The sequence below is a fragment of the Pseudorca crassidens genome, chromosome 1 (assembly GCF_039906515.1).
Source record: "Pseudorca crassidens isolate mPseCra1 chromosome 1, mPseCra1.hap1, whole genome shotgun sequence".
NCBI classification, from domain to species: Eukaryota; Metazoa; Chordata; class Mammalia; order Artiodactyla; family Delphinidae; genus Pseudorca; species Pseudorca crassidens.
In genome coordinates this window covers 5,023,097-5,048,432 of record NC_090296.1, presented here as the reverse complement: position 1 = coordinate 5,048,432, position 25,336 = coordinate 5,023,097, and the positions used below count along the sequence as shown (strand labels likewise).

Sequence of the window (25,336 nt, the reverse complement as noted above, 5' to 3'; positions counted from 1 at the left end):
GCAGGGCACCTGGCCACCCTCGGAATCTTTGCCACTGTCCCTATTCCGGGAGTCCCAGGATGGAGAGACTCACAGCTCTCGTCTGCCAGGCCCAGGGCTGCTCCCCCTGAACCAGGAGACTGTGGCAAAGGTTTCATGCCCTGTGTCCCTGCGGAAAAGGTGGCCTTGTTAAATCAACTCTCTCTGTGGGCAGCAGGGCTGTCTGCGTGGGCAGGGGGAGGATGCCACCTTGCTTGGTTTACTGAGCCTCTACTGGGTACTTGGGCACGGTTCTGAGGGCTTCACATGTATGGCCTCATTTCGACTTCTCAAGAACTCTCGGGGGGCAGGTACGGTTATTATCCCCATTTTATAGATGCAAAACCCGAGACACACAGAGGCATAAGAGACTCACTCAAAGTCAAGCTGCTAGTAAGTTGGTGGTATCAGAATTTGAACGAGCCTGTCTGATGTCAGAGTCTGTGTTTTCATCCACCTCTCCTTGCTGCCTCCTCGCAAAACGTTTGGTGCTGGCCGCAGAGGGCTTGTGTCCTACCACGGACAGGAGAACAGCAGGAAAGTGGGGGGAGGCAGGCCAAGTGTTCTGGGAATATTTTTATCTGGAAGATCTATTTCCCTACTGAGCTTGCAGGTTGCATCTCACATCCCGGTCTTTGGGACGGGGGTCCTGCTGAGGAAGGGAGCTGGCTCTTGTTGGTGGTGGGGATGGAGGGTACTGGTCCAGGTGGCTGCACTAGGGTGGCCAGCCTGGTCCACAGAGAACCCACGGGGCTCAGCAAAGAGGCTGAGAGTGGGGAGGCATGTTTCTCTTTACTCCCCAGCTGATTGTGCAGAGCCCATCCCCCAAACTTCAGCTTACAGCAGCCCAGCTCTCAGGACTCATGGAGACAACAGCATTCAGGGGTGTCCCACCCACATAGGAAGGGCATCTCCATGTCCGTGTCAGGGCAACACGTGGCACAGACCTTGGCTCACTTCTAGCACGTATGTTGGATTTAACTTTGTAAACTACAAAATAAATGTATGCTTCATAGAGAGCAGCATAGAAAACAAGAAGGTCTCTCCCCATCCCCAGCCCTGGTGTCAAACAGACTGGGGACACATGGTGACTACAGCACACATTGTTTTCTGCCCACTTAATCTCCCCTCCCGAAGGAGGCATTTACCCTCATTCTACAGATTGTGCACTGAGGTTCAGGGAGGGTAAACAACTAACTCAAGGCACGTGGGTAGCGAGTGGACTTGCACCTGAGGTCTGAGCTCAGGGCCCCAAACCCTCACCCACCGGCGAGACTGCTGGTCTACCCAAGAGCTGGGAAACAACGCTACCAATCGGCATCGTGATTATGGGGTCTTAGCCCCTCACTTCGGGTGGCACTGCATAAAGTGGCCCCTACCTGCATGCCATGCTCTGCCCTTGGTTTGTTTCTTGTCTCCTTTCAACCCTAGGAGAGCCCCAGGTTGCAGGATATTATCACCCCCTTTCACGGTGAAGAACCTCGCCTGTCCCTCCCCGCTCCTGCCCCACGTTCCTCCCAAGCCTCTCACTGGCAGATGAGCTTCTGAGCTGTGCTCTCAGGCAGGAGTCTCGTGAGTGTGGCTCCTTCTGGCTTTTTGGTGCAGGGGCGGGGGGGTTCCTCTGTTTCTGGGTGACCTCTCTTGCGCACCGACTGTGACATGGACGTCGGCAAACCTAGGGTCAGCCAAGGAGGACGGTGTGCGCCCTGGAAGTCAACCTCTGAGGGCGCACGGGCTCCAACTGCAGAGTCCCCCAGGCACCCTTGATTCCACCAGTGGGCTAGTGGCTTCTGGGTGAGCGCCGAGACTCAGGTACCACCAGGCTTGGCCCAGGGAAGCCAACCGTGGGCTTTGGAAGGATCCAGACCTTGAGTGTTTAAACCGCAAGCGAGCCTGCAAATGGTCCCCTTGCCCTGGCCATTCAGGAGAAGGTCTCTGCGACCGTCTTTGCTGAAATCCAGCGCAGATGTCTTCTCTTGGAGCCTCTTGGGTGGGGTGGTAGTTTTTCAACTGTTAGCAATCTTTTAGTTAAAAAAAAAAAAAGCCAACTTTCCAGTCCTGTTCTACCTGGAATACATTTTCTCCTGGGGGGGGGCCCTCCCCAGGCCTCTGCAGTTCTGTCAACACAGTGAAGCCAGCCCCCTCCCTAGCCTCAGGCAGTTGAATGAAGCAGTTCTTTGCTCCACCAAAGGAAATATTTCCATGGAGTTGGGCCAGGAAAACCCCTTGCTTGAATCCGGGCTGGCCCACGCCCAAAGCCACGGGGGCTGTATGTGGGCGGGGTGGGGCAAGGTGGCCACCTTCTCCTGGGGTCAGGGTGTGACTCCTAAAATCCACCTCTGGGTGGTGGGCTGCTTCGCCAAGACCCTGCTCTCGGCCTGCCTCGTTCCTCCAGTAAGTGGGTTTCCTGGGGCCCCTCCTGCATGAAGGCAACCATTGAAGTTCATTTTCTTTTGCTGCTAACAGCTTGGAATTTCTTCACCTCTGCGGCAGGTTCAAGGGAGCCCTTCCAGAAGTCGGGTGTGGCTGTAGGGCTGCCCCTGGACACCCCCACGCCCACCCCATGCTCCAATCCTCCAACTACTCAGGAGGGGGGGTCCCGAGTCTCTTGATTTTTATTTACTTATTAGAAAAATACTTCCTATTCGCAGTCCATCAGAAAGAGGCTGAAATGGTCAGTCTTCTTGGGTTGTTGCATAAGAAAAAATACACATAATAAAAGCAATACGTGTCAGGAGAGAAATCCACAAATCATTCAGAATTTATTCACCCAGAACAACTAAGGGTTTGGGGTGGGTGGTATTTGGGGGTAATTGGGGGTGTTACCTTTCAGCTCTTTTTCATTGGCTCTAGTCATGAGAAAGATCCCTAAAGAGCAATGCCCACCCTCTCTCCCACATACCACACACCCCAGAGTCCAACACATAATGCTCTGCCTGGAAGGCCAGCAGTCTACCGGGAAGTCAGCTTTATCCGTGGCCTTTTATGAAAGGCGCTGAATTTTATTTGTCTTTTAGTATCTACAGTTTGGCAAACTCTTCTATGCAAAGGTTGGGGCTGAACCCGGAACTTAGTTTTCCTGGGTAGAAAATCCACAAGTGCCCAGGCGGCCGCGGTGCTCCCACTTACCAACCCCGGGATCACGACGCACGGCAGGGACCACCAAGCATCCAACCGGCAGGAAATGTGGGTAGGAACTGTGTTTGGATAAGTGACCAGCAAGAAAAAAGGGAGCCCCTCCTACAAGTCGTTAAATGCCAAACTCGAAAGTTTAGACTTGGTTTTGAAGGCAAAATCAAGTTCCTGAAAATTGGCTAGCATGGGGGCCGCAGATTAGCGTGCATTCTCGAAGAGGTATTGTCAATTCCAGGATCCCAGAAGACAGGACTGTATTTGATCATTTCCCCCAAATCCTTGGGGGCTTGATGCCCTATAGAAGGCACAGAGGTGGTGCCCGACAACTCCAGGCTCCCTCACTCCAAAGCAGCTTCATAGGAAGACCCTCTGTGTGCCCTTCTGCTTCTCTGACTTGGGATGAGGTCTAAGGGTGCTGGGGGTGGTTCAGGGGCGTGTGATCTTGGGTGGTTTGAATTGACAGAGGCTGGTACTGGAACTAGGGATCAGAAAGGCAGCAGCATTAGCCATCACGGTAGCCACCCTCGGGATGTGTGGAGGAGGGCCTGGAGGAGAGACCTCTGGGCTACACGAACATTTTACCTGGAAGCCTGGGGAGGCCTGCTTAGAGGGGCAGGCACTCAGGGGTCGCTGTTCAGTAAGAGCCTGAGTATTGTTTTTGAGAAGAGACACATTTACCCACGCCTGGAAGATGGCTGTAGGAGGAGCTTGTCTTCATTTCCTAGCTGAAGCCTAGGACGTTTGTATACTTGCCCACAAGTATGTACATGTGGATAGGAGACTGCTCACACGGCTTTTGAGGGTTCCCAAGTATGAATTAAAAAAAAGAAGAAAAATGTATGCTTTGAATTAGATCTACGTGAAAAAAAAAAAAAAAAAAGAGGCAGCAGGCTAAGCCCTGCGCCTGGGACACTGGCTCTCCTCCAGGGTTCTTCAGGAGGGTTGGGTTTCAGCATGTACAGAAAGAAAGTGAGCCGTTTCTCAAACCTGGATTTCCTTGTCTGTTTTGCCCTATAGATATGAATCTGAGCCCCTCAAATGTCCTTTTCGAGCAAGTAAAGCGTGCACGACGTTGTTCAGATGGAGAAACAGTTCGGGTCCAAATATTACCATAGATTTAGCTCTTTCAAGTTATTTCTTTTTTTGCTTTGGACCAACAAATATTTAAAAAGTTAGGTTCTGAGCTCCAGAAAAGCCAACGAAAACATTTCAACATATGGATTTTGTGTGTGGTTGAACCATGCTCAGTAGAGATTAGTTTACAGCAGTCTGTCTTTCTCTCTTTGCCTTTTCTCCCCCCCATCTTTTTCTTTCTTTCTTTCTTTTAGGAAGCCAGAAGGATAAACATGTTGCCATGGAGTTCTGTTTAAAATAAAATACAATGGAAAGAAAAGCAGCATGATGAAGTAACCACATGGACGGCAGGATACACCTGATACTAATTACTGTCATGCAGAATGTTCTGGAAGACATTTGACTCGCCTGATGTATACATTCAACTCAAGCAAAGCAGGACTGGAGGGCTCCTTGGGGACCATCTTGTCCAACTCTTTCCTTTTTCCAGATGAGGAAATAGGGGCCCGTAGTGAAGGGCCTGGACAGCAGCCTCCCAGTTAGGAGGGAGGAGAGCTGGGAATAAAACCCGCGGTGCTTTTGTCAGAAATATAGAATTTCCAGGGTCTTTTACCTTGGCCTGTCAGTGAGACCTTGAAAAAGAGGAGTGGGATTTACTGGTAAATTCTGAGCAGCAGCCTGACGAGTCAGGGAGTCCGGAAAAAAAAAAAGCAGAGAGGCGGCCTTTGCGCTGGGAGGCCCACCTCTCCTCCCGGGGGCCAGGCCTTGAGGGCAGAGATGCACATTGGCCATCTGGAGTTTCTCCTTCCAGGGCCTCTCAGAGGCACCCCAAACAGCCGGGGGCTCCTCCCAGAGCATCACTCATGTCCTTTTGGGGCGGCAGAGATGACGCCAGGAGGCCCTGTCGCTAGGACAGCCTCCGGGGACCCCAAGTGCGTGACTACCGAGCCTCTCCGGTGGCCGCCTCGGCTCTCACGCAGGCCTCCCACGCGCGGAGGGTGAGCTGGCGCCCCCATGACAATGCGCACCCCTCGCCTCTGCCCCCGAGAGGCTAGCAACCGGGCCTGCGGGTGTCTGATTGGCCGCGCCGGCTTGACGACAGGGGCTCCTGGCCGCTGATTGGTCCCCGCTGGCTCCGGCTGTTTCCTAGCTATTAATACCGTGGCTAATAAACGCTCTCCTGTTGACTAGGATGCTCGGAGCCATGATTTTTTGAAGCTTTCTTGACGTCCGCGGTTCGTGCGGGCCTTTCTGTTTCGCGAGTCCCGCTGCTGCGGCTCTCGTCTCTGGGGCGCCGTGCGTGCTCCGCAGGCTGTAAATGGGGTTCTCTCCCCCCTTTACGTTATCTGACACTTTAAGGTAGCTCCCCGCCATGGCCTCCAAAGGCCACTTTATCTTCATCTCCCCAATAGCCCGCCTGCGCATCTATAAATGAGCCCTCCCACCCAGGCTCGGTGTCTCGTGCAACCTGGTGGCCCATTTTCACCTCCCTGTCGCTAGCCGTGGGCTTACAAATAGACCTGTCCCTTCTTTTCAGCCCTGGAATCTCCCGACTGGGCTATAGTTACCTACAGGATCGCCGGGCATGGGGGGGGGGTCGCTCTGAAGCCGCTGCTTTGAAGCCCCTCAGAAGTGCGGGGGAGCTGTTCTAACTTGATACCCCCGCGGGGCCCCTTCGCCTTTCCCCTTTGGGACACATCACTCATCCTCACCCCTCTTCTGTCACCAGGCGCTTCATCCTTGCCCTCCCGGCTGCCACCCACCTGTCGCCCTAAGATAGATCCTTAGTCCCTTTCAACAGCATTTTGACCTTTGCGAGAGGACATTTGATTGACGGTTCTGCCCGCTTTGCCACTCAGTGCCCGGCAGAGCTGCCGAAGGCGCCACCTGTTAAGGATTAAATCTCATGTGCCAGGTCCCGGAGCACGAGGCCGTGCAGCTATGTTCTGCCGCAACATGTGTCGCTGCCTGTTTCCCCCGGGGGCGGTGTGTGTGGGGGGCTTTTCAAAGTGTATGTGTGCGGACGTCATCTCACATTTGGGGGGTACTCTGTGCATCTCCTTGTGGGACACAGTCGTCCTCCAAAAGTACTTTCCCTATAGGAACACGGCTCGTGTCTAGATTATTACAACCCTGGTTAGGGGGTACCCCCTTGTTAACGTGGAGGAAACGGACCCCCTGGCAGAGGAGGGGGCATTGCAGGGTTCAGGGCACGCAGGTTGTAAGCGGCAGAGCTGGGGACTCAAAAGCCAGTTTTTCTGACTCGGAGATGCGATATCGAGTCTCCCAGTCGAAAATGGACGAGTGGGCTAAGAGGGGGGTGACAGACGCTGACTTACATTTGGGTACCGCTCATCTTGCCCGGGGCATTTTATTTCCCAGGACAAGAAGCAGACAGCATCGTTTTCTTCTCCTAAGCCGCATCCTCTGATGGAGGTTCCGGAATAGCCAGGTGTGTGATCTGCTGCCTGCGGTGCCCCAGCTTTACCCTCGGCCCGCCTGAGGATAACCACCCCTTGTCCAGTTCTCCCAGCAAATTGTGCACAGAAATCTGCCCGCCTGGCGCGCGGGGCTCATGTAGGAAAAAGCACCAGCGAGCTCAGGGTGTTGGTCATGGCGGCGAGGGGCACTGCGGCAGAATTTTTTCCTCCCTTCTTTGCTGCAATCTGGGTGCGGCTAGAGCAATTTGTCATAGAATCTGGGGGGCTCATTTTTCCGGCCAATCGCTTTTGGAGAAATGAGCGCATTGCAGCAGAATGCGCTGACGTCAGAGACCACCCCTTCTGCGCCTCGATATAAACCCCACCCAGCCAGCCCCTAGCGCAGACGGCGGAGAGCTGGGATGGAGCGCGCCCTGGCCCGCTGGCCTTGGCCGCAGCTCCTCGGGAGAGCCGGGGCGCCCGCGCGAGAACCTCCCTACTTGGTGAGTGGTTGGCCATCCTTTGCCCGAAAGGATGTGCAAAAGGAAGACGACACCCCCTTCTGGGCTGGGCTCCGTCCTCCTGGACATGCCGCAAGAGAGATGCCGGGACCTTCTCCTGAAGGCGGCCACTTCGCCTTGTCCCCGAGCATCGGCAATGAAATTCTGTCAGGAAGGAAAATCTCGAGGCACATTTTCCTGGGGGGGAAAATCACAGGGCCACTTTCCAGTGCAGCCCTTGAGGGAAGGCCGGGTGGTAGGAGCTTCAATGAGGACGCGTGGGAGGAATCTAATCAAAGCCCTGTCAGAGGCCAGTGTGCCTCAGTCCCTGGGGTCCAAAACCCAGATTTTCTGTGTTTGAAGCCACCTTTAGAATCACGAGTGGTGGGAGATATGGCGGCGAATGTATTCTGCATGCCGTAGATTTAGGGGGGAGAGCACCCGAAAACAAGAGTCTCCTGGGCAATATTTTCCCGCTAGTTTTTGGCCCGGTTCTTGGTGGCCGTAGGCGTGAGGAGTAGAGGTACTTACCCGCTAGGGATTCTGAATCCAAGTGCACAGGTTAGTGCAAAGCCTACTCCAGTCAAAATTTAGACAGTAAAATTGCTACCTGGTATCATCTGTTTATTTAAATAGTGGAGATGTGGCGCTCAAGTGCAAACCTACCAGAAACCCCCCTAGGATGAGTTTGGTAGAGAAGGGCGGCTGGGGGGAGGGTCAAGTAATAGGGGGCGAAGGCAGAATAGAAGCAGGGGGTGGGCTGGGGTGGAAATAAGGCTGTGTCCTTGGGTCTGGGAGAGGCTAATTAAGAGGGAAGAGAGAAATACAGAAAAGGGGGCGTGTTGGGGGGGTCTGGGCACTGGGAGCTGAGAATTGGGTGTCGGGGGTCTTTTCAGTGTTGCGTGGTGGTCGCTGGAAGACTCTGAGATGTTGTGGGCTTTTGACTTTTGATAAAGTCGCCTTTTGCCATTTCCTTTGTCCCTGTCAAGCTCCCCCCCCCCCCACGTCGCCCCCTCCCCACTGTGGGCCGGCGGGCTTGGGGAGGGGAGCGTGAGAGAGTTGCTACGTGGCAGGTTTCTGGAAGGTTTTCTTGCTGGCCGCCAGAGGGCGCTGGTGGCACTGCGGAATTTTGGGGGGCGGGGTGGGGAGGGGAGGTGGCCTTTGTTCTCCTGCTGGAGGGGGTCGGGCACGGGATTTACTGGAGAATTCTGAATTCATTTACCTAAGGGGGAAATGTTTTAAGACCCCCGGGTTCACTGGGGAGCAGTTGCAGGTTTCGCGCTGGGCAGAGATGCCGGGATCGGCACTGGTTGCATGACCTAGGGTGTCGTGGAAGAGCGTGGACGCAGATTAGTTTGTTTTCGGTCGGTTTTGGTTTTGAGGGTCTTGGGAAGATGTGTGGCTCATTTGAGTAGGATGTAGAGGGTCTAAGATGGTTCATCAGGCGCCATCGTGCGGGGGTCTTGAAATTCTTACTGTGACGTGGAAGGGAGGTGAGATTTGGGGTGGGGGGCTCGATGGTGGTCTGGATAATTTTAGGCGGTTTTGGTCGCCTTTATATTATTTTCTAGTGGTACCATATTTTGTAGCATGCGTCCAGAGACCATAAGTGAGTGAAAATAGTGTATTGAGAACTGGGGCTTTATAATTTTAATTAATTTATGTTTAATTGCATTTTCTGGAGGTTGGAGCCAAGATTTCTGTGTTTTTACCTATTAAAAGTGGAATCTTGTTCTGAAAAGACCCTTATGGCGACTGTCTCCTTGAAATCCTCGTATCTCTCTGGTGCAAGATGACAGTTGGGGGGCGCAGAGGGACCCCAGGACGTGTATGGGGGCGTGCTGCCTGACGTCCACAGGTGGATTCTGGCTGGTGATGGCAGGCGTGGCGTTTAGGGGACACAGCGGCCGTGCGCGATGAGCTGGGGTGGCCCCTGTCCCCCCTTCCTAGCCTGAGACCTGTTGGACCCCCCATCTTATGCCATATATGCCCCTGGCAGCTGCGGGCCAGGCGCGGGTGGCGGCGCAGAAGTTGTCTCCCGCGCGCACGCCGCAGGTGTCTGTGCTCTTGGGCTGTGGGTGCTGGCCGCGCGCCCCCTAGCGGTCTGTGTCTGAAAATGGTTCTCGGCCCGCTAAACCGGGCTTCAGGTCGCGCATGCGCACACAGCGAACACTTGTGCCCTGTCAATCAAATTTTCCTTACCCCCTCCCATTTCTCTCCCTCCTCCCCTTTGCTCTTCTCTTCCTCCTCCCCCTCCCTTTTCTCCTCTTCCCCCACCTCCCCTCCCATTTTCGTCCTCCCTCCTTTCCCGTCCTCTCCCTCTCTCCCATTCCTTCCTCCCTCCTCACCCCTTCCACCTCTCCCTCTTCCCCCCCTCCTTCCTCCTCTTTCTCACTCCCCCCTGCCTCTCCCTCTGACTGCCCCCTCCCTCCCTCTGCTGTTCCTGTGCTGGCCATTAGAGGTCATCAAGATGGTTTCTAATCCCACCCCCTCCCTGCCATAGGGTCTCTGTTCAAGGATGACATCATCCGCTTGCCTCCCTGTCTTCAAGGACCACCTCTGGATGCCAAGCTGATGCCAAGGTGCTTGCTGCTCACCTCCACCTCATGGTACTTCAACCCCTCCTTGTGGCAATTTACACACAACATGGTGGGCAGAATCCCTCACCCCTGCCACCCTCCTTGCACCACCCCCAGACCCATTAGCAGTTAAAAGGCAATTTAAAATGTTAACGAATTAGTTTTAGTTGTAATTAATTCATTTAAAGTTTAATTAATACTGAGACTTGGGCTTGTAAGTGGGTCCTCTAACCTTTGATCTATTGCAGAGGATGCTAGGAGCACGGATTCCTGGATGCCACCAGCATACAAAGCAGCCACTGGCAGTGCCCCCCGGGACCAGGACGACGAAGGATGAAGAGGACCAGAACTGACCAGCTGTCCCTCTTGGCTAACGGCTTAAACCAATGCCCTAGTGAGGGGGCATTGGTCATTAACGCCGGACCTTTGCTATGCTTCTGCCTTGATGCTATGACTGCTTTTCTGTGTGTCTCTGCTTGTGTTAACATGTCAGCGACCTGGAGGGTTTCCAACCCCAGGGAGGTGTCAGTCTTTCTCAGTCCACCCCGTTGTTACCCCCGTGATGTTCTGAATGGAAGAGTCCCTGTGGGAACTTCTCAGGAGGGGGACCTGGGCCAAGGGCTTGACCAGCATCTCACTGGCGATTCCAAGGCCCAGGGTGGGCTTCTGGAATGAGCATGTGTCCCAACGCCGTGCTACTGAACTGCCAAGGGCATCCCCACCACCTCTGAGATCACCCTGTCCTTTCTGGGGAACGGGGTTGAGAAGAGCAACCTCCCAGGGTGTTGTGAGTATTGAATGAATCCAAGCAGCCTTGGGTAGGGCCAGGCATAGAGGAGGCGGTCAACAGATGTTTGTTGAAACAGTTTGGTTGGCCAGTCCGTCCCTACCCCTCTCACCTGTCTTACACCTCTTATTTATTCTCCCGCAGCGCTCCGGACAGCCCTAGTCCACGGGGCTCTCCCTGCACCAGGTAGGGGCTGCACCCAGATGGGGGCTGGGCTGACTTGAGTAAGGACATGCATGGCGCACGTGGTCATTTCCAGAGCACTTTCGATGTTCTGTGCCTCTGTTATTTCTATGTCCGATGTCCACGTGAATGAGGCCGCCTCGTTTACAGGTGAGGATGAATTTGGCATCGACTTGAGTAATTCTAAAAGCTGGAGAGCGAGAAGACGTATGTGAACAGAGTGCCCCTCCCTAGGGGACGGGACTGAGTCACATTTACAGTGAGGTCGCTGAGGCTGGAGGAGCGTCGCTGCTGGCAAGAGAAGGGGTCAGAGTTGGACCCTGGGTGCCATTTGTGGCCGCCCCTTACCCCCTGCCCCAGTTCTACTAAGAGCCCTTTGATTTCCAATCAAATGTTTGACAATGGGGCAGCCTGTTTGAAATCCCAGCTGCCCAGGGTGGTCTTGGGGGTCTTGGGTGGCCTCAACGCTGGTACCATGTGCTGGCCTCACCTCTCAATAATGGTGTGACCTTAAATACGTTGCTTAACTTCTCCAAGTCTCAGTTCTTTTCATGGCCTAAATGGGGATTAGGGGAAAAAAAAAAAAAAGCAACACAAAAAAACACCCGCGTTTATCTACCCCACAGGGCGCTTTTGAAGGCCAAATGATGTAACCACTATGAAAGTGCTTTGTAAATTGCGAGATACGTAACACCAGGAAGCTGTCCCTGATTATCGCATGCCCAGCCCTGTCTCCCCTCAGTTAATAACAGCTAGCACCCACTAGGTGCTGTGCTTGCGCTCAATAAATAAATTCCAGAAGAAATAAAAACAGAATTAATTCAACAAACATTTTCTGGACCGCCTACAATATGCCCCGCACGCCAGGCCTGGTATGTGATACAAAGATGATGAAAACGGCCTCTTGGAAGCTAATTGGGGTCCTCGTTCGACCGGCACTTTCTCTCGTCCCCTTTTAAGCCAACCAGTTTTGTCCGGACGAGACAAAAACAACTTGGGCTGCTTTAGAGAAACCCGGCTTGGTGTAGACAATAGCTCCCGGGCTTCTGAAAGGGGCTGATTGGATTATGTGGCAAATGAAGGTGGAAGGATGACTTGGAAGGTGACAAATGAAGTGGGCGGAGATCTGCTGTGAGTTAATCCAGGCTATTAGGAGGGACCTTTTGTCTTCCAGAGGCTGGCAGGAGCTTTCACCACTGGGTTTTACATCCTTAATGCAAAGGACGCATAATTTATGGTCAGTGAAAACCCAGGCCCCGGTGAGATTTGAGTGGGCTGTAAAATTGCGCCTAGTGAGTAATTACAGGGAGCATTTATGTCTCCCTTTGCAGTTGGCAAAGACCTTTTTGCAACCATCAATTCATTTGAACCTCACAACTCCCTGTCCAGACCCGGGGCTGGCCTGAGCCTCCTAGGGGAAGAGGCCGTCAAGCGGCCTTCAGATTGGGGCGTCTGAGGCATCTGACACGGTCAAGGGAGAGGCGTCCCCTGCCCTGGCCTCTCCTGTCTCAGACCTGGCCTTCCGGCCAGCAGCGATTCCCTCCGAATTCCTAACTTTGCTCGGTCGGCAGCTCTGAGCCTCCGGGCCCCTCCTGCCCTGCTTTCTAGCCACTCTCTCTTTCCTTTCGCAGCCAAGCTTCTCGAAAGGCCTGTCTACACTTGCTGTCTTCCTTCCTCACCTCCAGTTTCCTCTCCAACCCACTGCTTCCTGACCTCTTCTACTCCGCTGATCGGCTGTCACTAAGGTAATGACTTTTCTGGAGGTTAACCCTGGACACGCTCATGGGCACATGCCACACAGACACGTACCCGGTGTTTCACATTTTCTAGCTCCAGTCACTTCTATGGACAGACACGCCCCTGTAGACCTCACAGAGTCACCTGCTCCTGGCTTTCCTCCTCCTTAGTTTCTGCTAAGAACTGGGGTATCCAGACCTCTCACCTTCTGGAACCTGCCTCTTAGCATCTCACCCTGGGTTGGTGTCTAAACCACCTAGAGCTGAGGCCTTGGGGTAGGTCAGTTTTCCCAAGCCACCTTTTTCTCAGTTGCAGTATAGGGTGTCTTTACCTGGCAGGTCAGGTGGGCAGTCTTGCAGGTAAGATTTTAAGTCCCACTCTTTGAGGGACTTGAAATAAATTCAATAAAGCGTTCATGAGAAAATACAATTGGGGTCATCATCAGATTTTCTTGTAGGTTAAGTTCCCACAGGGAGGACCAAAGAGAGAAGAAAGAAGTGGGGGGAGGGGGCAGTGGGAGAGAAAGAAGCAAAGACTAGAAAAGGGTACCAAAGACAAAAAAGTAGGAAAGGGAGACTTAGAAAATATGAAACCCCACCAAAACAAACAAACAAAAAAACCACATCCAGAGGAAGGAGTTTCTTCTTGGGTTAGGCAAAAAGAAAGTAAACAGGAAAAAGGTTTAAAATTCATTATCCCAGTGACAAATCCCAGGAAGCTTTCAAATCAAATTGCCCCATTTTGGGTTTTTAACTCCTTCTATCAGGTTTAACCTCTTTACCTCTTCCATCCTGGTTAAACGCCCCCTCGGCTGGTGATTAAATCCCGGAGCTACACGGAGTCTTTCAATGAATGAATGGCCGACAGAAAGAGCCCTTCCCCTCCCCCCAGCTGTGTTTTTCAGTTTTATTCCACTTTCCGCCCTTTTCCGTTAATGAACACAGGGCTAATCTTGGGCCTTGTCAAGGAAGAGGCTGCAGACGTTAATGAGGTAGCTGCTGGATCCCAGTATTCGCCTCATAAGGAGGCTTCTTTGTCTGGGAAGGAAAAACACACTGATTATCATAATAAGTGCCTCAGGGCCGCAGCCGCAGGGCACGGGCTTCGTGGGTCTGAAGCCACGCTTCTAATTTCGGTGCTGGAGCCCAGGATTCGTTTTGCTTCCCATTGAAGTCTCTGCCTCTGTCCCAGCTCGCGATCCATCGAGCGGGGTGGAAAGTTGCAGGCAGCTTTGGGCCGCAGATAGGGCTGCTTTGCGGAAAGTTCCTTTGTTCGACCCTACATGCAGACCAGCAATGGGCCAGGGCGTTTCAGGCCTCTGGGATCCGTTTTTCCAAAAGCAGAGAGATGGGGGTGCACGTTTCCAACTCTGCCTCACACCAGACTTGTTTTAGGACTCACTGGTGTCGAGCCTTTAACGTCCTCAAATGCTAGAAAAGCCAAGGCGTAGGCGTAGGCCCTGTAGAATTATCGCAGGGTCAGTGCCCGTGGGACGCTCCTTCCAGGTCAGGAAATGGATGGGTATTGGTACCCCAGTCCCCCCACCAAGGGAAGGGCATGGTTGGGGCTCACATTTGGCCCCCACATAGGATGAAGGACCAGCGATCTGTCAGGACCACTCAGATCCAGAACCTGTAGTCACTCCTTTTACCCCCTAAATGTGCCCCTCCCATATGTCCTGCGTGCCACCCACCCCCACCCAAATTCTCCCTTTCTGTCCTGATTCTTGGACTCCCAGGAGCCCATGAATGTCTTTATTTTTAATTGTTATTACCTTTTTTTTTGGCTGCACCCTGCGGCATGTGACATCCTAGCTCCCCAACCGGGGATCCAACCCGCGCCCCCTGCATTGGAAGTGCGGAATCTTAACCACTGGACCACCAGGGAAGTCTCCCAGTAATGTTTTTAGAGCAAGTGTGCCTGAGTTGGAAACTTGCCCTTAGGAATCCTGAGTTTTGGATGTTTCTCACCCCAAGACAGATCAGTCAAGATGAGATCACTCCAATTAAACCTCAGGCTCTACCCAGACCTTCAGCCAAATGGGGGGAAAAAAAACAACTAAGGGGAAAGTGAGGTGTTGGGTGCAAGAACACTTTTAGTTGAAAACTTCCTTAACTTACTTGTTGGCTAAAGGTTCCCTGGCATTCATGGACCAGAATTTGATGCTCTTTCCAAGTTAACAAAACCAACCCTCGTCCAGCCCCCTAAATGAAAATGTTGAAGGAGGCCCAGGTGGCCGGTTGGGGCAACTCCACTCCTTTTGGTGGCGGTGACCCGGATGTTGCCTGGACTTGGGGACTGGATGAGGGCGAGCACCTCTGAGAATGGGGATCCCACCTACACTCCTCCGTGCACTTTTTGGAGAGTAAAATAATAGAGCAGTTCCTGATGTTTCTAAAAGAGGATTTATTTTAAATAGGAAAAAACAAATAACCCATAGGACCCTTTTCACCCTCACATACATACTAATTAAAATACATGTCCCAAGTCATTAATATTCCAGCACTTGAGAACCTGGGGAGGGGGTGGAAGGCAGTTGAATTCAACCTCTGGGGCCACCAGCAGAGGGGTCTGTGCTCTCGAGTGTATGCCTGTTTTAACCTGCATCCTTGTCTCCGTGGTCCCACTTCTGTGCCTGGACGGATGCTGCTCCCAGCTGCCTATGCACACGGGACCCCTGTGCCCCACGCTTCCAGCCCAGAGGTCCTGCCCCGTGACTCCCAGGGCCCGCTGGTCTCAGCCTCCACCATTAAGTCAATTCCAGAGGCTCAGGAGATCCCCTCGACCCCAATTCTTCTGATTTTCTGTTTTTTCTGCTTTTATTGCCCCTTTCTATTCTCCATCTACCTTTTCTTCTCTACTTCATCACCATTTCCTCATCTGGTCCTCTGGGGGGTGTCCTAGGCCAGCCACTCCTCCTTTGGGTGTCCCAGCACCAGCCTGGCACAAAGTGGGGTTCAGTAAGAGTATGTGGGATGTATGTTTGGACAGGTGAGTCAATGAAGGAACTTGACTGCCATACGTGAGCTGCTAGGCGGGAGTTGCTGAGGATGCAAGAAGCTTTAGGTCAAAAGGGTGGAGGGTGGATGTCCTTTTACTGAGAGGAGTGGGCATTGCCCCACCCCCAGCCCCATTTGAGTGGGGGCCTCACCAGTCTCACCCCTTCGTTCACTCATGCGTCCATCCCGTCATCCAACAGTTGATCCTTACTGAGCAAGCCCACGGTCCGGCCCCGGGCTGGGCACCAGCCACCCTAGCGCATCCCTTGATGGCCTCTGCGTCCCCGGGGGGTGGCGGGCCAGGGGGTTGCTTCTGCCCAGGGTGGCCTCGTGGCTCCCGGGCACGGGGCTCTGCAGGCAAGGCAGGTGGGGTGGGGTGTGAGGGGCGGGCCTGGTTTGGCCGGCTGGGGGGCGGGGGCGGGCCTGGAACCTGCCCTTCTCTAGGGCTCGCCGCAGGTCCCAGCCAGCCCCTCCGGCCCTCTCGGCCTCCCACCCCATCCCCTAGCTGAGTGCTCGTGGCTGAGCTGGACCCCCGTACCTGAAGTTCAGGACTGAGGTGGCGGCGTACGGGCAGCTGTGGTGTATGTCCCCTTGGGCTCTGGCCACACAGGTCTCCCTCTTGAGTTGGGGTCCGTGAGCTGGACCCCTCCCTCCATGATGCCTTCCTCCCCCTGGGGCTAAGTCCAGCTCCTTTGCCCCCCACTTGTGGGCTGGGGCGTGTCCAACGTCAAGGGCCCCTGGCCGGGACCCTCCAGGGAGCACTGCAGGCTCTGCCTCTGCCTAGCTGCCCACCTGCTCTGCTCTCCTTGGCGGCTCCTCCCCTGGCTCCCCCCGCCCCTTGCTAGGTTGACTGCCCACCTGGGGCTCCGCTTGCCCCACCTGATCCATTTCCCCTTCTCTGTGCCCCGGTCACTGGGCTTGGGACCCTCTGGGTCTCACCCATCCAGCCCTCTGCCTAACAGGTTGGTTTTCCTCGCTGAGCCCACACCTGTGGTTACCTGGCCCTGCCTGCTGCCCCGCCCACCTCCCACCTGCTTGCCTTTCGCCTGCCTCTCCCCCAGGGCAAGGAGGCCCTCCCCCTCAGGGTCGCCCAAGTTTCCGGTTGCTCGTGGCACCCCTCCCCTACCATCCTCAGAGGCCTCCTCCCATGGGCCTGGCCTCCCAGGCTCTGAGTGCCTGTGGGCTGCGGCCAGACCTCTGTCCTGCTCCCTTCCCCCCACCCCAATCCCCCCAGACTGCTTGTCATCATGTCCTACCGGGCCTGCCTGTACGGCCGTCCTGTACCCACGAGTCCCAGGCTCTGCCTTGCCCCCGGCCTCGTGGCCGGTCTGGGGGCTGCCACCTGGCCTGTCGCTTCTGTTCTTGCGCTTCTCTTCTTGCACCTTCTCCTGTCATTGCCATCCCTACGAGCCACCTCCCTCCACCGAAAACCAGGCTGCAGGTGAGACTGGGCTCCGTGTGTTTTCTAGGGGCGTGTGTGGTTTTTCTGGGGTCTCGCCTTGCCGGCGTTCTAACTTTCTGCCCCTCCCCAAGGTCAGCCCGTCCTCGACACCCTGGCGGCGACAGTCGGCTGAAGAACTGGATGGAAGAGGCAGGAGAGTTGCCCTGGACCAGCGCTCCTTCAGGACGGTCACCTGGCATCTCACGCCCACCTGGCGCCCCGCGACGCCCTCCTGGTTTGGGGTGAGTTTCTTGCTGTTCTGGGACACGACGATTTCATTAGGTTCAGCTCACGTCTCTCAGTTCAAGGATGTACACATTTAACCTGGGAGGGGTCACTTCCAAGGGCAAGTCCTCTTCTACACCAGACATGGGGCTGGGGTTCTGGAAGTTGCCTAGAGCTGAGGCCCTTGTGGGCCAGCATGGTAAGTGGGGAGCGTCCCCCTCAGGTCTGGGCCCCTGAGAACCAGCTCGGGCCGGGCACATAGTAGGTCCTCACAAAGCTTTACTGAGCATGTTAATGAAATGAATAGTGGTGCATTTGCCCTCCTAATGCCGGCCAGTGGGCTGCTTTGGAGATGTGGAAACAGGAATGCTTGTTTGCTGTGGAGCTGGAGAAACATTTCTCCCCACAAGCCACGGGAACGTCAGTCGCTGTGAGAAAGCTGGTTTCTCACACATGAGGCCTTGATAATGTCTTTTAATCAAATAGTGGTTTTTTGAGTGAGTTCTTCTCTTGGCCTCTTCTCCTCACCCCTGAAATTGCAATGAGATGGGAACGTTTTGTTTGTTTAAATAAAATCAGTAATCGTAGAGCAGAAGAAAGCAGGGGATTACAGCCCCACGACTCACTCAGGGACTCCTCATTTGTTTATCTGGGGTTCACTTATTCAAGATGCGTTCATGGAGCCCCGGGAGGCCCAGGTGCCCAGGACCAGCTTTGCCTTAGGACTGGAGGGTCTAGCCGGGTGCCCCAGGAGGTCCCATGCGGTGCCATGGCTTGTGTGGCAGCTAAGCAAGGCGGACAGGGAGAGAGGGGGCTCTGCAGAGGGCGTCTTGCTTTCTACGGTCTGGGCGACTGAGCCCATGGCAGGGCTCATGGAGGGGCCTGGGGGTGTTTTCAGAGCCAGCAGCCCCAGTGGACTGTGGCTGCCTCTGTGCCCCACAACTGAGACATTCGGGGTAGCTACTGGGGCGCTTAGACGGCCGGGGTGGTGCAGGGGGGAGATGGGAAAGGCCTGGATGACGGGGGCGAAGTTGACTCAACTCCCCAGATGCTCATGGAGGCTCCAGTGGGCCCAGCACCGTCCTGGTCCCGATGCCAACAGCCCCCCAAAACCACCTTGATGCTCATACACGGCGTCTGTCTCTGTGACAGGGAAGGTGATGGACGGGGCTCACGTCAGAGCCGGGGGCCCTGCCTCGGGGTGCGCCCGCCTGTGTGTGACCTGCTGCCCAGTGGGCAGAGCGGCTGGACCCCCTGCACTCCCTGAGGGTCTCCGGCTTCCAGCAAAGCTTCCATAAGACTCTTTCGTCAACCAGATTTTGGAGACAGCTCTTATGTAGCCCTGCCCTTCTCCCCTGAATTGGAAATGGGGTAGGGATGGTATTTTTTAATAACGCCTGGCAGTGCAGGTAAAGGGGGGTAGAGGTATCCAGACCCGGGGGCGATGCCTTTGTCTGCTTGTTTTCACTCCCCGGAGAGCCCATCAGGCTGCAGAGAGGTGGAGAGGGTGTGCCCAGGTCTAACTCCAGGGAAGGGGCACTGGGCAGACTCTGCCCCGTGACATTTACTCCGCAGCTGGCCTTTGCCATCTGCAAACACAGTGGCGTGGAAGAGAGGCCTGGGAGGGGAGCTTTTCAAAGGGCAGGATGTGGGCTCTGGGGTGGCATATCCAGAGCTTACCAGAAAGATCCGTGTGGCTCACTGGATGGAGCTAAATGCCCATGGCTCCTGGACTCCCTCGGGGATGTCTCGGGACCCCCTCAAGGTGGGCTGGGCCGAGGGGCAGAGTCAAGGTGGAGGCAGGCCCCCAGCCGGCCCCAGGCTTTGCCAGCCCCCCGCCCCTCATCCTCAGCATTTGGGGTGGGCTGCGTTTGGGGTGTGTTGTACTTTAGAGACACTTGTGAACGCTCAGTCTCAGGTATACACATATTCTGGGTTTTGTGTGTTATTACGCAGAAAACAGAGAAAAATAGGTCAAGTTCTCCATTAAAGAAGTTGAAACATAACATCGTCTATCAGCTTCGCAGCCGATCAGCCCAAGAATTGCAGCAAGGCCGTTATCAAGTGTTGAAAGAAATGATCATTTTCAGGAAAATTCTGTTGTGATGCATTGGCCCGTCCCCGAGCAGTAAGGGGTGGAATGATGCCCTCGCTGGCCAGACAGGCAGAGGACCCTGTCCTCTTGGCACGAGGGGTTCTCTGGCCACTTGTCTTTGTGCTGAGCTGGTCCCCGGGGCCACCTCTAGCTGAATGCTTCCACGTGGGCACAGGTATCAGGGAAGAGATGGGTGGTCTTGCCCGAAAGCTGGCCCTCGGGTCCCACCTGCTTCCCCCCAGGTGGATGAGGAAGGGGGCCGAGAGCGTAGCCCGGCCTCTGCGCTCCCGGAAAGAAAGAAATGCCCCCTCTCTCACCCTCAGATTTCCCACCTGCAGGGCCCCTGACCTAGAGCCTCCTGACTTGTGATTCAAACCCCAAATGTATTTCCAAGTACATTTCTCCAAATAATGTCAAAAACTGGCAAGACTTAAGGGCAACAGGATGCATGTGTTTCTTATTCATTCATTTACATGAAGGAACTTAAATGTGGTTTTTTTTATGAGCAATCTGACTTCCAGAAAGGAAAAAAAAAAATCACCCGTCTTTAATGAGCTTGCTAATGAATTTTTCCTTGAAAAGAGGAAGGTGGCTTTACACAGAAGGGGGTGTGGAGGGAGACAAATTAAGGCCCCAAAGGGTTAAAGGGCAGTGGACAATGTCGAATCCGGCATTGTCAGCTGAACCAGGAAGGCTTTGGGGCACTGGGAGCACTTTCTTTTCAGAAGACTGACATTTAACAAGCTGCAAATGAGTCCCAAGAACTGGTTCCCTTTCCCTTCTGCGTCTTTGAGCCCTGTCCCCTGTCCTCAAGGAGCTAAGGGGGTTGAGTCCAGCCTGATCTCCCATCCCTGGTTTGAGCAGATGGAAAATTCTGGAAAAGAGTTGTATCTTTCCAAATGAGGCCATCTCAAGCGTGGGGTCCCCATTTGAAAGGGAGAGGCCAGTCTGGGTAGGGAAGGAGGGGAGGCTTTTTACTCTGGTGCCCGGTTCCAATGGGCAGCCCCAAGTCCCAGCTGCCTGAGTGTGTCTTCAAGAAGCCAGGCCCTTTCGGGGGGAGGGGTCTGCAGGAGGGGGTGTTGCAGAGGTAGCCCCCCCTCCTGGGTATGGAGTGAGTCAGTGTTTTGGAGCCAGGAGAGGAGGGGACCAGGGTGCCCTCGGGAATCCACTGGGAGGAGGCCGACCTCCGACGGTATCGCCTACCGGGCATCCCCACACCCTGCAACGCCAGCGGGAGAGGCCCCTAGTTCATTTGGATCCTGTGCCCAGGTGAGCACAGAGAAGGGCCCGAGAGGCCCGTCTTTGGGGTTCCCGCACGGCCTGGAATTCCTAGTGCTTTCCAGATTTTAGACACTTGGTCCCGTATCCCAGTCTTCATTGTGAGGGCTTTGGCTGTCCAGAGCGGAGCAGGTGCCGGGTAGCCGAGGCCGGGGTTGGCCCTGACTTGGGGGAAGGGTGTGTGAGAGAGGAATTAATTATGGGGGAGGAGGGTGGTGGAGGGTGTAGTCATGACTCTCTTAATTGCTCTCCAATTTCTTTGGGCTTCAGAAAAAAATCCAGATGGAGAGTTCTTAAGTCCTCCTTCCTGGGAGTCGGGGGGCCAGGGTAGCGGGGGAGGAAGGCTGCCCACCACCTTTTGCCCGGCGTCTCTTTGCGGAGTGAATAGGGGTCTTTGGCAGGGGCTTAAGGAGGAGACTTAGCCTGGGAGCTCCCAGGGCGGTGCAGATGGAAACAAAGGCCCAGCAGAAAGGAATGTGGGGAGCCCCCCATGGAGAACAGCCACCTGGGGGTAATTGGGAGGCTGAGTGCAGATGAGTTTTCCCAGGTTCTGTGAATACATTCTCTCAATAGAAGGTACCTTTTCTTCCCATGAAAAGAAGGAAACCTCAATTACCTTCCCCTGAAACAGAGTGTGTGTGTGTTCCCTCTTGGTAGGGGGAGCTGGGGCGCTGCTGAGGGCCCCTCGCCCTTGTGTGTGTGCCCTTGTGTGTGTGTCGGGAGCTCCGAGGCGCGCAGGCGAGAGGTGACACGATGCACGTCTAACCAGCAACCCCGTCGGCGGGACCCTGGACATGCCCGTGCTCCCCCGTTCTAGGGCTTTCTTTTTGTGAGTTTCTCAGGAGGAGGCATCGGGGTAGCTGTGCCTGTAAACAAGAAGCTGATCAAACCAGACCTGATGCCCAAGAGACAGCCAAGGAGACGGAACTCAGGGGTGGAAAGTTGGGGCAGGAGGCCCGTCAGGGGGCCAGAGACTGACTGCACGTCTGTGCTGGCCATCCGGGACCACGGCTGTGCCGGTCCTTCTGCCTTCCCAGCCCTTTTTCAGTGCTGTCCTGTGGGTGGGGATAGAGGCATTCCTACCAGGTTGAGAAATTGGGGGTTTGGGGGCTCGGAGATCACGGGGCTGGTGTTTGCAGTTAGAAGGGGTAAGGGAGGGGGAGTCAGCAGGGCCTGTGGGGTTGGGGGCAGCCCTCAGCAAGGGGATCCTCTGAGCTGGAGGGAAAACAGTTTGCACCACCACTGCCCCAAACTGCCCCGAGGGCTCAGGCCCCTCTGGAGGAACCAGGGGCAAAGTCCCTGCCACGAGGGGAAGGAGTCCCGGGTCTCAGTCTTGGGCAGTATCTTTGTTACTGCTGGCTGCTGGGCCTCAGTTTCCCCATCTGTAAAATGAGGCAGTAGCCTACCAGTTCTCTGTATTCTATGAGGCAGGAGAAGCATGGGGTGTCAGCGCTAGAAAGGCAAGGGCCCTTCCCCCAGAAGAGGGGAGGGAGAGCCCCAGGTGTCCAGATTGGGCCCCCACTGGCCTCCCGGCTGAGAGCAGGGCACATCCCTGCTACTCAGGCCTTGTCAGTCGGAGGAGAGAGTTCAAATCGGGTGCTTCGGGCACCTGAGAGTCAGGCAGCGGCCCTGAATTGGCCCTGTGGGACCTGGTTCCAGCCTATGTTCAGCTCACACTGTGGGTGTGACCTTGGCCCCTGTCTCCAGCCCTCTGGGCCTGTTTTCCCATCTGTGAAATGTGACGGTGCAGGCTCGAGGTCACCTGAGGGTCTTTGGAGCTCTGATTCCTTCCAGTTGCTCCGTGGTCGTCTGTGGGTGGTTTGTTTGCTAGGTCTTTAGGATCAGAGGCTGGAGATCTCTGCTCCTTTGCCTTCCAACCCCCCTCTACTTTATTATTTTTTTTGCGGTACGCGGGCCTCTCACTGCTGTGGCCTCTCCCGCTGCGGAGCACAGGCTCCGGACGCGCAGGCTCAGCGGCCATGGCTCACGGGCGCAGCCGCTCCGCGGCATGTGGGATCTTCCCGGACCGGGGCACGAACCCGCGTCCCCTGCATCGGCAGGCGGACTCTCAACCACTGTGCCACCAGGGAAGCCCTACTTTATTATTATTACTTTTTAATTTTTTATTTTTTTTGGCCGCGCTGAGCGTCATGTGGGATCTTAGCTCCCCGACCAGGGATTGAACCCTGGCCCCCTGCAGGGGAAGGCGGAGTCTTAACCACTGGAAGGCCCAGGAAGTCCCACAACCCCCCTCTACTTTAGAGACAAGGAAACCAGAGACCCGAGAGGGCCGGGGTGGCAGGCTGTGGATGTGAAGCCCACCGCCCATGGCCAGGCAGTGGGGGAGCAGTCCTCAGCCTGTCTCCATGGTCAGCCTTTTGTGAACACAGATCTAATAGGACTCACACTCCAAAGCGGCTCCAGGGGGCTGCCTGCGTGCTGCGGTGCAGGGATTGCATTTATGGAACATTCTTCCACACAGGTGGGCTGCCGGCCAGGCCTGGAACACCTTTCGGGGCCGTGTAATGAGCCTGGCCCCGTGGCTGCAGTCCCAGGAGGGCGGGCCTGGCCGCACCATCCCCTGTGGCTCGCCCTGGGCCTTTTGGTGCTCCGGCTTTGCTCAGCTGAGAACTTCCTGAAAAAGCCGTCAGGGAGGCAAGTTCTGGAAAAGCCATCAGTCGCCCGGCTGCCCATCGCAGACTCAGTTTTGCAAACATCTCTCGCTGTCTCTTTGTGCTTCAGAGTGTGGTCATAAAGCGCTCACAAAACCCTCGGTCAGGCCTGCGCCCGGTGACTACCACGGTGGGCCGCAGCCTTTGTTTTGTGACCTTGGTTGCTACAATACCTGCAAGCTGAAATGAGGGATGGAAAAATTGCCCGCTTCAATTAGAATGGCAGACTGCCTTTCCCAAGGCTTCCTCTGCCACTCTATCCATTAACGGTAAACATACGCCAGATAGGACTTAATTCTCTCTAATTGCCACTCCTGAAGCAAAGAGTGAAATTCCAGGAAGAGGCATATGTAAACATCCTCCATAGCCCGGCCAACTGAAATTAGAGGGCTGATGGGGGCCAGCAAGAGCGAGGAGGACATGATTTCAAAAGCTGTCCCAATTACCTCTCCCATTTTCGTAAATGAGCCCATAATGTCTAGGGCGCTGGCCTTCACAAAGGTACAGGAAATTAACTCCGCCAAGAGCTTGCATTTGTTGGGGAAAGTTGTAAGAGGGTGCTCGTTACTCAACAGGTAGGCAGCGTGAGATCCGAGGCGAGGCTCACAGCTGTTTGTATAAACTACAGGCTCTATTTCTGAGAATCACCGTTTTATTAAAAATCATCCTTTTCCACCTTTCTCTGCTCTCAACATCCACAAATGATTTGTACCAAAGATGTGCCAGATCAATGAGGCCCCATTTGCCCCCAGAAAAGAGGAACTTTAAGAATTTTGAGAGGCAGAGCTTGAATCGTCTAATCCTCTCAAGCTGCAGAGGGCGTTTTCCGTGTAAGCAGCAGCACTTCCTGCGTAGATTACGGACGCAGCACACGCGTTTATGAGGTCTTCGATCCGTCGCTTGCGACAATTGTTCCTCTGGACCCTCTAAGGAGGCCTTGTGTTCTCCTTTGGTTCCAGACACTGACTCATCTCTGCAGTGTCTCCATCTGTTACGATTGCAGCCTGGCACCGTGGTGCTTATGCATCACGGCAGACCCGGGGCTGGGACACGCAGCTCGGAAACCAAGGCACGACTTTGCCGGGGCTGCGTCTTCAAGGAGCAGCCTGGGGTCTGCACGAAAGTTAATTACGGACAATCGGGAACTCTGAGGGTTCCTGGGGCCTCTGGGCAGAAGCAGGAAAAAACCCAGATGCTCTGAGCTGCTTTTGATTTCCCGGGTCCTATTAAAAGACACCAAAGAGAACCAAACTGGAACGACTCACCAAAGCCCTTTCCCGTGTTTCTTTGTCCCACGGGAAGAGGCAGTGGCTGTGGTCGTGCTGCGTTGGCCCCCCCAGGCGCTCACAGGCTCCTGGGGAGGGCTGGAAACTCTCCCGGGGGTGTCCAGTGCAACACGGGCACCCAGAAAGCCCTTAGAAAACCAGTCTACCCTCGGTCACCCATGGGCTGATGACTGCTTGCTTAACACTGATTTTTTAAAAAGACTTTCTGTTTCTTGGTTATAAAAGCAACCAATTAGGGGAGAATGGTGTTTGGGAAGCTCAGGGCCAGGGAAGGAATTCTTACAGGGATTGGAAGCAAGAGGTGAGCCCTCTGTGCCCAGCCAGGTCTTGGGCACCCCAGTGAGTGAACCACTGGGAATAGGGGGGCAATGGCAGCCGGGGTGGGCACCCAAGTGGCTTAAGTCAGGGCAGGGGGGTTGGAGAGGGTCTGTTCCTTCCTCGGGGTTCCTTGGAGGACCATGGGGCGCTCCTTTTTCATTCACCTTTTTCTCTAGCTTTTGTTATCATTCTAGCCCCTCCCCTTACAGTGTTGTTCAAACCTCAGCCATCACAGACCATCTGTCAGCCACACCTGCCCACCTTCACTAGAGCCTACTGAATGAATGTTCAAAATCAAGTCCCTCAAAATATTTTTAAAAAATGAACAGCCTCTTTTTTTTTTTCTTCTTCTGAGCAGTTTTAGATTTACAGAAAAAGTGAGTGGCAAGTACAGAGAAGTCCCATACCCCGCCCCCCATCCCCTGATGTTAACATCTGGCATTAATGTGGCACATTTGGTATCACTGAGGAGCCGACCTGGATAACATAGTTATTCACTGAAGTTCATGGTTTATATCATTCGGGGTCACTCTTTGTGTCCTACAGTCTGTGGGTTTTGACAGGTATATAATGACATGTGTCTATCATT

The 25,336-nt window shown here is 54.6% G+C and overlaps 1 protein-coding gene across 10 annotated transcripts in view; it reads left to right on the top strand.

The window, feature by feature from the left end:
- Positions 1 to 7,034: 7,034 nt before the first annotated feature.
- LOC137218546 (uncharacterized) overlaps positions 7,035 to 25,336 on the top strand; it is a 34,770-nt gene continuing 16,468 nt past the window's right edge. For 2 of the 10 annotated variants that reach the window (XR_010940746.1, XR_010940737.1), the window contains exons 1-5: positions 7,035 to 7,150; positions 9,651 to 9,756; positions 9,975 to 10,699; positions 12,328 to 12,441; positions 16,966 to 17,115. Coding sequence is in view for 2 of the 10 variants with exons in the window: in XM_067725597.1 (XP_067581698.1) it covers positions 16,580 to 16,873; positions 16,966 to 17,115 (444 nt within the window). In the remaining 8 variants the exon portion in view is untranslated. Of the gene's footprint in view, positions 7,151 to 9,650; positions 9,757 to 9,974; positions 10,700 to 10,719; positions 11,003 to 12,327; positions 12,442 to 15,864; positions 16,874 to 16,965; positions 17,116 to 25,336 lie in introns of those variants that run through there. The other 8 variants (XR_010940740.1, XR_010940747.1, XR_010940748.1 and 5 more) reach the window with 8 other exon arrangements.